The sequence below is a fragment of the Mycetomoellerius zeteki genome, unplaced genomic scaffold (assembly GCF_001594055.1).
Source record: "Mycetomoellerius zeteki isolate Tzet28-1 unplaced genomic scaffold, Tzet1.0 scaffold79, whole genome shotgun sequence".
NCBI classification, from domain to species: domain Eukaryota; kingdom Metazoa; phylum Arthropoda; class Insecta; order Hymenoptera; family Formicidae; genus Mycetomoellerius; species Mycetomoellerius zeteki.
Genome location: NW_017257819.1, coordinates 1776999 through 1789053, shown reverse-complemented (window position 1 = coordinate 1789053; position 12055 = coordinate 1776999). Strand labels below are relative to the sequence as shown.

At 33.3% G+C, this 12055-nt stretch overlaps 1 protein-coding gene across 3 annotated transcripts in view; it reads left to right on the top strand.

Moving 5' to 3' along the window:
* Fak (protein tyrosine kinase 2 Fak) overlaps positions 1-12055 on the top strand; it is a 40452-nt gene that overhangs the window by 20923 nt on the left and 7474 nt on the right. For 2 of the 3 annotated variants that reach the window (XM_018459089.1, XM_018459088.1), the window contains exons 1-7: positions 2653-3294; positions 8878-9023; positions 10799-10974; positions 11057-11188; positions 11267-11416; positions 11541-11729; positions 11901-11981. In XM_018459089.1, coding sequence (XP_018314591.1) covers positions 3212-3294; positions 8878-9023; positions 10799-10974; positions 11057-11188; positions 11267-11416; positions 11541-11729; positions 11901-11981 — 957 coding nt within the window. In that variant the 5' untranslated portion in view covers positions 2653-3211. Of the gene's footprint in view, positions 1-2652; positions 3295-8877; positions 9024-10798; positions 10975-11056; positions 11189-11266; positions 11417-11540; positions 11730-11900; positions 11982-12055 lie in introns of those variants that run through there. The other variant, XM_018459090.1, reaches the window with a different exon arrangement.

Genomic DNA, 12055 nt, shown 5'->3' with positions numbered 1-12055 from the left:
TAAATCGTACATTAAATATAAAATATCGCGTTTTTTTTGATAACTATATTTTAATACTTTTAAGAATAATGAGATGAATCAAAGGAGATACATAGCTGCTTTTCAAAAAATTATGCAATTTACAATATGCAACTGCATACTTTTTTTAATTATTTGTCTCCTTTCAAACCATACTTTTATTTAAAACGTTTTTTCGTATCTTCTATATTTTTCAAGATATTTATCTACATTCAAAATGGATTACCCTGTATAAACGTATATATCGTTAATAAAATCTGAAGATTATATGGTGTATGTTAATGTTTTTCTTTTTTCTTAGTTTTTTTATATCATAAAGTTTATATCACAAAGTTCTTTTTATATCATAAATTCTTGATATTTAATAACAGAAGGGAATTCGAAAAAGGGAAAATATTTCTTGACAATATGGGATAATTATTTTATCCTTATTGTTTATCAAATGTTAAGCAAAAACAAATGCTCGCGTGCGTTTTGAGCGTCAAGTGGAACGTACTCCCTTAGAATTCTCACTACAAAATAATCTCAAACTACTCGGTGTAACTTTGTAAAATTTTATGAGGACTAGATAGAAAGAGATAGATAGAGCAATTTCATCGGGTTTGTTATTGATTTTTGAGGCATATTGAATTTGTACAAATTTACAAGCGAATTAGAATTACAAGAAGAATCCGAATGCCGTGTTAATAATATTAAAAGCACAAGTATAATAATATCTAATTTAAAGCAAGGATATAATAATTAATTGAATTAAAATTTTACCATAGAAATTATCAAATGGATAATTAAAATAATCGTCAATTAATTGAAATTGTATCTTGAAAAGTAATTATTATTATATGCAATTGGGTATGATTTGGAGTCAAAATATTGGCAGTTCATTCACATACATAGGGTCGATTGTATATCGCGAAATCTAGTGAAAATCATAAAAGTGAACTCTCACTTGATTGGCTAACTTTCATTATAGTGAGAATGCGATATTTCTCACGTGAGATTACTCTTAGTAAGAAATTCCTTGTCGAATTGTGCCAAAGCGCGTCGAAATTGGTAGAAATTGTTCGAAATTTGTTTTAAAAAATTAATAGCAATGGATTACATTCTTATGCTTCTGTGCATAGAGGAAAACGAAAACGTCAATAACATTCGCAATAAAAATTTAAATTTAATAAGAAGGCGATTACAGGATAATCAAGATTCGTTTGATATCTCTGGAAGCACATTTCAAAAATTGTATAGATTAAGTATATAAATAAATTATGCTTCATTATAAATTGTGTATAATTTATAATGAAGCATAATTTATTTATATACTTAATTACACACATTTATGTGTGTAATTCATGTGTAAAATATATTATAAAAACGTTTAAAAAATGTATATTACAATTTTTAAATACGTATACTGTTATAATATATAATACTGTGAATATGTAACTATAATAATATATAACTAACTGTAATATGTAATACTGTGAATATGTAATTAACAAAAAAAAATGATAATTAATATTTAATAACATACTTACAATTTTTCGTTTATTTTTGCTGTTGTATCATAAACGTCTCCTACCGAAATCGGGATATTTTTGCATGAAAGAAAATAATATTTCTTTTTATCTCTCTCGGTTACGTTCATTTTTTTATTATCACAGATCACAATTACGGTTTTTTAATGTACTTTTTTAATACGTGGTAAACGTACTTCTGAATTCTGCGTATTTCTGTAAAGATAAAGGAGTTATGTTGCTTATTCACGTGCGCAACATATTTCACGTTGCTCCTGTGACCAGGGATGTCGTATTTTCATTGGATCATAGCCAATTGCACGTATTTTTTCATGTGAGATGAAAATACGAAAAGTGAGAGAAGTCGACAAAGATACACAATCGACTCCCAGGTCTGGCTCGATAGCAGGGGTGAGTTGCACTGCGGTGATTGTTGGCTGTAATGACTGCGGATGAACTTAGGCGATAGTTTAGGGTAGGTTAAGTAAATTCGTATATATAAAGATATCTCAAAGTAAAGTTAATAATTCTTCTTACGCTTACATATTTTAATTGTACACACAATTAAATGTAGAAATTACCCAGGTCACAAATTAAAACGAGCTATATTAGGTGTACATAGTGATAATATTTATTTTGTTCAAAACTATAACTTTCACGGAACGTTTCGACTTCGTATATATACTTGTCCGTACGCGATTCTCTCATCAATATGAGAGACTTCTTAAGGAGACAGCGAATCATTTTTCAATTGTTGAACACAGCTAACGATAACCTGTCTCATCTTATCTTACAATTTCACGCGTTCGTTCGAAAGATATTTACGGCAACTTTACTACTGCCTTCTCTCAGAAAAGATCGCGTCGCTCATAAAATTGCAACAAAAAATTTAGATCGCGCGTCATCAAATTAGTATGATAAAAATACGCGAAATTTATCGATATGAGATATGTAATATTCGATTTTTTAATATAAATTAAGAATAACGGAGGAAACGAAATGTGATAGTACAAAGTACGTTTTTTTTTTACAACGGATGTTATACAGTGTACATTCTCATTGCCAATTTATCTTAATCGTGTCGATTACGTAGACGTTTGGTGATTGTTGGATTTCCTCAAACTATTACAATCAAGTCTAACGATCGATATAATCGATCACAGAACCGGAAGAACGAGACATTGAGAGGGTAGCTGAGAGTTATTGATCGAAGAAGAATACACCGGAAGACACGATCCTCCAGTATACTTGTATGTCGCCGGACTATTTGCGCTGGACGTATCGATTCAGCGGGATCAGTAGTATGCGGTAAATGGGAGAACGGCGCGAAATAGCAGTCTGCGAAAATAGAAGATCGGTTCGGACATTCGTTTGATTCCGTCTTGTTGTGCTAGAACGATACTAATTGTTTGGACGACGAGTCCTTTGATTTAATTGACGATCCAGTTTCGTCACGAGGAATGAAAAAGTGCGTATCGACAAACATGAGCAGCTGAACTTTGATCACTTAAAAGCAGATGAAAACTTTTCTCAGAATCGTTGGGGATATATGTCTACCTGGACTGTTGCCCCATTCCGGTGATATCGTGTATTTCATCACTGTGTTGTGTTCCGCTGTGGAAACCAGTGATAAATAGTAGGTGATGATAAGTGGTTCTCACCGTTTCGAATGAAGTGGTTTTAGGATGATGGTGGAGCGTGTCGAAGATCACCTCTTCATGTATCGACGCCCCGTCTACCGCGTCTTCCAGTATCTCGAAACTACCGAGTAAGTATATCGGCCGAATGCATCTCGTCATTTCTACATAAAACAAATTTAATTACTTGCAATACATTGAAAATATAACTGCGATAATCAGGGGAAAAAAATAATTGGTGTGCTTATACTAAGTTAGAAGTGCTCCAAACTTTTAGAATTAATTTATTTTTTTTAATTGTGCTACATTGTGCCCGAATATTAAAATCGTGAAAAAAAACATAAAAAAAAGATTTTTGGATCAGCTCCCACTTTGTGTTTTTTTTTCAATTTTTCTAATTTTGCTAAGTTATGCTGGATTGTACAAATATTGTGCTAAAGTGGTACTTTTAAATAATGATAACAACAGAAGTTATATATACGACAGCAAATAATTGAGAAGATGGGTGGAATAAAGGCCTAATTACAAAATCTTAAGTTTGATAAAAATTAAAATAACTTTTATAAAGTATTATATCACAAATGGGAACAGTATTAAATGTATATTTATATAATGTCCCCCCTTCAAAAGTTATATGTCATAATATTTCTCTATTATGATCAATATTTAAAAAGTTATTTGCAATTTGAAAAAATGCACTTAGTCCCTTTTTCCGAATATGGATTATAACATTGTAAGAATCGACAGAAAGAAAAGACTATGAATGAAAAGACTATGCAGAAAATTTTTTATTTTCACATTCTTCTAGAAGAAATACAAAATGAATATGGAATACATTTTACTTTTACTTGTGCAAAATAAATTGAAATAATGTTCAATCATCATCTGATGAGTTTTCGTAAGATTTTTTAACATAAATATGTTGTAATGAAAACACATTATTGTTGTACCATTTTCGTTCAGTCTCTGGTAAAAATCTCATTAATGATTTTAAATCATTTATGCCCTTTTTTCCATAGATTATATCATTTTCATCATCACAGGACAATCGAAACACGTTCATATAACTAATGTAAGCAATATCAATTCTTTGTTAATTTGCGTTAATTTCCGGAAAAAAGGCCTAAGTAGAATTGTACCTTTATTCCTCCAATCCCTTCAATTTATGACAATTCTGAATATAACTAAGGCTTACATTCGCATCAGTCACTCAAATAGCATAAAACTGCATACTTAAGTTGTGCTAGCCAAAAAAAGTCAGCACAATCTTCAAAGTTCTCGGCACAACGAAGGAGAGGGGGGGAACACTTTACTCTTGCACGCGACACTTCGCGCTCGGCTTCTCTATTCATAAATCGGGTTTGTAGTGCTACGATGTAAACACACTACATAACTGAGTTGTCACAATTCTATCCATATCAAAGCAATTTAGATTAACCAAAAAAGTTAGAATAATCAAATTTTGGTTAGAATAACACAATTTTTAAATAAAAAAGTAAGAACGTTTTTGTTAATCACATATCAACAAAATTTTGGTTGTATGTATAAAATCTTGATTTCTAAGATTTCTCTCAGGTGAATCTTATTATCAGCAGAATGATGGAGAGGCCTCCACCTGCGCAATGTGGTTCCGACCCTTTCTTCCCCTTCCTCCTGGAAAAGTTCCTAAGGGCCCATTTCATGGGGGAGGTCGCCTCTTCACTAGTGACCGGAGAGAATATCCTTTCTTGGATGCACGGAGGGAACTGTCGAACTCGGGCAATGATTCGCCCATCCCTCTCTCTAACACAGAGGACAGTATGAGGGTGCACCACATTCCCTGGCCAAATGTCCCCCCTCTCCGCAATTCATATAGCAATTCCTTGACCGTGATCAAGGCTCCACTTCTGCGTATGTCCTCTTACCAGGCAGAAGCACTGAAGGAGCTCCTATAATAGAATCACTCCCACCAGGGCTCAATTCACCTGAACCCTAACCGACTCCACTGCCCTAATCGCTGTGCGGGCTGGACATTCCGCTCCTACCCTTGATTGTGGCATTTGAACGGGTCTTGTACGAATCATCCGGGCGGCATCCACCCACTTTTGCCAAAGCGGTGGATATTTTCTCTGCGATTGTTGCCTTTTTTAATTCCAAAAATCGTATACGCAGCCAGGTAGGGCAAGAAACCCTAATTACGTGGCCCTGTGCTATCTAGGATTACCAGATCCAAAAGTGTTACAAAATTATCGAACATTTTGTCTTTGATAACAAAATATAACCGAACAGAGGTAATAAGTTCAATTTACTTACACAATTTACTAAAAGAAAAGGGGAGAACGAACGAAAGGAAAATTTATTTCAAAGGCAGAATTTGGTTACATGAACATTAGTTTATTGATAAACACAAAATTAAAATGTATTCCATACCTGTGACATTTTAACATTGTTAAAATTTAGCTGAAAATTTGCTGAAATTTTACTGAAAGTGAATTTTTCAGCTAACATATTGAAATTTCTCTGAAATTGAACTGAAATTTCTCTGAAATTTTTACTGAAATTTGTCTGAAATTTTGCTAAAATTTTGCTGAAAATGAATTTTTCAACTAAAAATCACTGAAATTAAACTGAAATTCTTCTAAAATGCTGAAATTTTGCTGAAAAATGTTCCAAAACGTAGAATACTTTCAGCGAAATTTTTTCACCAGAGTAATGGGCAAAAAAAAACCTTAGGCATCGGGCGTTGTAAAAGTAGCCACAGAGAGGTTTCTCTCTGGTAGCCACATTGCATTCACTGAATAGCCCAAGTAGTTACCAGTAGCCAATAACGAAAATTTAATAGCTGCTCAGCTCGCGAAGTAGCCTAATCTAGCAACACTGTTTCAAGCCGGTTTTTTGTGTACAAAATCGTTCCTTTTTTACTTAACAGCAATTTCCAAATGATTTTTAGTGTATCAATATACGTATCATCCATCTCTACACCAAGTGCTTAGGGTTTATTAACGGTATCTATGTTTATCACTGATTAATCCATACATTTTACGTTACTTTACACAATTAAGAATTTGTACAATTCGTTAATTTTGCTAAATTGTTATTCTTTTATTTCTCTGCAGACAGCGAAATAATGCATCGCATTTACTTCAATACACGCGGTTAGAGAGGAGACACATTATTTCTACAGAAATCGTGATAAGAATAATTCATGTGACCTGCAATCCCGTGACAATTTGTTTCACCCTGAAAGACACTCATGTTTCGATCTGCGGGATATATGAACGTTACATCCCGCGGCTACAACGAATGCAATCGCGAACTCTACCGTGCTATCACAGTAGGAGCTCGCGTTTGCGAAACCGAACGATGTTTCGAAATGTTACCAGGGAATTGTCGCAAAAAATAGTGAAAAATCGCGTTAGAACCACTGAAATGCGCGAGACAAATCGGATCATTGCATGTCGTTACATCCGTTATCGAGCAGATCGAGTCACGATTCCCTGCTGGATGACAATTGTGCGGATTAATAACTGTTGAAATCACGTCGCGAACGGCAAAATCCACGCAAATAGATATTCATATTCATATTCTTTATTGCAATGCATACAATTTATATAGATAAGGTAATTTGAGGGAAGATGCCATAAGGGGGAAGACGCCACTTTATTTATAGTTTTTTTATAGAACGCGCGTTAACTACACTGACTGTGCAAAAACGTGTGGCAAACAGTTGCGCAGTTATCGGCTCAGATGAACATGTTCATGCCAATGTCGATTGGAAAAGATTATACGAAATACGAAAAGGTAGATCGTGAAACATGCTCTTTGTAATATTTGGTATGTTAATAGCTAAGGTCTGTATTTCGATGCTTACTGTAAAACCGGGCAAATAATATACGGTTTCAATCAGTGTTTCCTGGCGGTCATGTGGATGATATAGATTATAATTTGTAATATTCTTATATGCGTAAAAATTGCAATTGAATATTTCTCTTACGCTTGGGGATAAGATGACAGTAAATACAAAACACAATTTTTCCTGCTCGAAACCGTCATTAAAATGATTTTATGAATTAAAATTTTGGATACTTTATATAATCGAAATATTTTAAGTTAATGAAATGCTGTTTAAACGAATAAAAGTATATCCAACTTATTTCCTAAATTACTATCTTTGATATTTCCTCAATTTATGTTTTATTATACCTTTATGTATTTTTATAGCTTAAATTCTTCATTATGGACTGTAAATAAGTAAATATGCAAGTTTATATTGCATCGCATTATTTAATTGTTTGTAACATCTTCTCCCATAAGAGGTGGCATCTTATTCACACATATAGGGGGAAAAGATGTCACTTTGCAAGGTATGATATATTAATTTTTTCCAATAATACGGAATATTAAATGTTGAATTTATAAATTTGTGTAAATAAAAAAAGGTGTCTAGAATATTAATAATATTTTTTCGTAACTTAATTCAATAACATTAAGAAGTTATTCAAGAATAAAGGCTTAAGTGTGGCGTCTTCCTTCCCCCAATTACCTTATACTTATTATACTATTCGACAAAAGAAACATCGGAATGAAACAAGTAGTTTTTTGACGTTGAATAGGAATCCGGCTTTCAAATTGTTCCATCACATTACAATTTTGAGAAATTTACATTTGAAATCAGGTTTTTGCAAAAAAGGTTTTTATATATTTTATGTCATATTATAACTATGATATGTGACATGGTGGAGAAGTTTTATAATTAAAATTAAGTATGTTAGGACCTTCAATCTTCAAAAAAGATTTTTTAGTATCGCCTATGGTTAATAAGATATTCATAGTTAAATATAGAATCTATTACTAAAAAGTGAATTAGGTCATTAATGATTTACTAAATAACTTTCAATTATGTTACATCCTGCTGTCCGTAGCAAAATTTTTTTGTTATCATGCTATATTTTCTTTTGTGATTCGGGTTTACATGAATCGTTCTATATGAATTGCTTATTAATTTAATCATTTTGCGTGAATAACCTGTGTGAAAAATTATTACAGGATAATATACAGTTAATCGTATTGCTCTCGATCGTATTTCCTTGTATACTCGAAAGAGTAACAAATTTGTATAAGATAATTTTAAGATCTTTTATTAAAGAAGACGTATTTCAAAATTCAACAATAAGAAATAGAAGCTTTGACCATTTTCAAATTCCCTGACTTTTCCATGACTTCCCTGATTTCCCTGACTTGTGGCAACCCTGTTATAACCTCAACATTTTGGTATTAGAATTTTCGTCTCAAAATAATCTCAGGAATCTCCCCTTAAGTGTTGTTCGGATCTTTATGGGACACCTGTAATTCATATTGAATTATTTAAGCATTAAAGATCGAGCTTTGATCATTATGGCATTACTTCTATTTCTTATTGTTGAATCTTAAAAAATAATATAAAAATTCGTAAAGACTGCATTTTATGTAAAAAAATTTTCTTTTTATGATTAGAGACATTATAACTGTAACACTTTACGATCGTCTAAAAATGAAAGTTACACTGACACGGAAAACACGATGACCTAGGATCTAGCTTTTGCTTTGTTTTCAAAAACAAACTTTTATGAGATACATTGATCTTTACTTACTTTGTGTATAATAAGCGATTTGGTTCTTATTAGATAATACATAATTGACGCGCAGGAGCGTTCATTAAAAGTCGATCCTTTTGTTTTTTTCTGTTCTCCATATAGCCATGAGGGGATGAGTACTGGAGCAGGAGATGGAGGTGCGGGCAATGTAGGAGGTGTTCAGAATAGCGGCGGTGGCAGGAACCCCCCGCCGCATGGCTCGCCCACCCCCATGGACAAGGCGACTTTAAAAGTCCATCTCCCCAACGGTAAGTTATTTCATCACTTCATTAAAGAATTCATTGCATTAGGCGAGAAAATGGCGAGAAAATGGCGAGAAAACAATTAAGAACAAAGACTACCATAATTCCAATCCTGTAAATTGCGCGAAATTATTTTCAGTCTTGAAAATCCTTTTTGGATTATTCGTTCTCTACAAAGTGCATTAAAAATATAGAATTTAATTACTCTAGGTGATAAGAAGTATTAAAAAAAAGATTTATAACCGACAGGGATTCTCAAAAGGTTAGATAGTCAAAGAGGATGTTTAAATTTACGTTATTGTACATACTTTTAGTCCAAAAACAAAGCTCCTAATAATTGGCCATGCATAAAAGCTTATAAGCAATCTCCTTTGCAAAGGGGTGAACGACTCTCAAACAGTAGGGAGGGAGGGGATGAGAGTCGGGCGCCTCTTTACAGGGAGTGAGGGAGTGAGAGTCACTGTTTGAGACTCTAAAAAAATAATAGGTCAAAAAGCGATTGAACTAACGGTTTGCAAGCGTATCTTGCAAAATAAAAATTTTCGACGTCGGACTTAGAAAATTTTTGATCACCTATATCAAATACGAATAGGTAATCAAAAATTTTTTAAGTCCGACGTCGAAATTTTTTTTTAAGAGTTCCAGTAATTTCTGATTAGAGTTCTGAACAGCTCTCGACGAGTTCTGTCGAAAAGTATTAGATCATAAAGCGATTGGATGACTACATAAGGAGATACGTGCTTTTACAACCGATTTTTCAAATTTTGTTTTAAGTACTGTATCTCTTTTATGTTTAAATTTGTGTTGGTTTTAATTGCTGAGAACTCCTTAAAATAACGAATAAGATAAAATAACAATTAACATGTCACAGAACTATTATATATAAAAGAATTTTTTTCAAAATTTTATTTATTTTTCTTTTTATTAATTTTATTATGTCAAAATTGTTTTTATTTATCAGGAACTCTAGATATTCACAAAATAAAGCTATTAAGTTGCTCAGAATTATCTCGAATTTCGATAAGAAGTTAGCACCTCATTACTTAAAAATTATTTAAAAATTGTTATTAAGCGAAACTCGCGTTATAAACTATATAGAACTCTTTGTTTCGTCAAAAGGAAACGGGAACTCTAATCAGAACCATGGAATTTCAATGTTGAAATTGCTAATTTCACAAACGCTATACCTCTGTGAAGCTGGCCCCCCATTTTTAAAAAAATCAATTTATTTTAGAGCTCTGTATAAATTTTCGATAATTCCAGAGTTCCTGTGGCTAGAACTATTTCTTAAAACCATTATGAACTCTGCAACTATCGAAAATCTATACAGAACTCTAAAAAAAATTGATTTTTTTTAGATGGGAGGGTCAACTTCACAGGAGTCAGGTACGTGATAAAATCCGTTCTTAAGATTGAATAACGAAAAATAGCGTTTTCCTTGCAACGGATTTATTTGCTCCTCGATTACCGATAACGGGTAATTGTCTCTGGCCGTAATCTTATTCAAGACCCGATAGTTAACATAAACTCCTCGTTTTTCCATTCTTTTTCTTTACTAATACTATTCTAGACGCATACTCCGAATTTCCAGGACGTATAATATTCTCCGGCCTAGCAATCGCTTATAATTTCATTTTTTATTGATTAATTTCCTTTTTTACGAGATGAGTAAGAGCAAATCTATACTCGTTATAAATACCGTTAAAATCAAAACATGTATATCCTAAGAAGAGAAAAGACAAGTAGCTTTATTAATATTGTTTTCCAATACTGTAATTCAGGTGGCTTCAACGTTGTCAAATTCGGTGATGCGATCGACGTTAGAGGTATCATCTCTTTGGTAACTAGTCGATTAGCCGTTGGTACTAGACATTATCGAAATCTGTACGCGATGAGGCTGCATCATCCTGGATCCGGAGAGAGTTATTGGTTGCATCAGGATACAACGATGTATCAGGTATAAATCGATATGTATGAATCGCATATCCGGCATATATTCTGTTATATCCTGATACATTCTGTTTGTATCTATCGTTCAGGTACAAGAAAAGTATGAACGAAAGCATCCACATTGCGAATGGAGGTACGAGCTCCGAGTACGTTATCTTCCTCAGAATCTAAATGATCTCTACGAGAAGGATAAGGTCACGTTTTACTATTATTACGATCAGGTATGATGATACGTCGATGAGCAATTAAGCAAGACGTTTTAAAAATAAATGATAAATTGCATTTATCTATATACTTAGGTACGAAACGATTACCTGCTTGCAAACCACTCCACACTGGATCAGGACGTCTCGGTTCAGCTCTGTTGCCTGGAGATCCGTTATTTTTTCAAGGACATGCCGCAAATTGCTCTGGATAAGAAGAGCAATCTGGAATACTTGGAGCGTGAGGTAATTTTTCGGAACGATAACTCTTGCCTACGAATAACTGGATTTCACTTGCATATTCGCATCAATTCATCCCTTTCATTGTACAAAATATACGAAACGAATAGTGTCTATATTTTGTCCACAGGTCGGTCTACACAAATTCCTGCCGCGCTCTGTGCTAAATGGGATGAAACCGAAAGCGCTCCGAAAATTGATACAACAACATTTTAAAAAAGTCGCAGCGTTGTCCGAACTCGAGTGTATGTTCAAATTCTTTGATCTGCTGCGGGCGCACTATCGATTCGATCAAGAAAGATTTATATGCGCATTAGGGGTAAGTAATGACCAGTGATGGGTAAGATACTCTTAAAATTTATTTAGATACAGATACAGTTGCATGTACAAAAATTTATTTAAATACAGATATAGATACACATATTATGTATTAATCATATCATATCATCACCCAGCATCGCTCATACAACTTCTACTCTACAATTTACAGTCAAGCTGGTCAATACCTGTAGAACTAGTCATTGGACCGGACTTGGGTATATCTTATATGGCTCATCGAGGCGGAACAGTGGTACGTTACACGTTTTATATTACACACGTATACTTTTTACATCACACATATTTTGTGTAATATATATTGTGTAT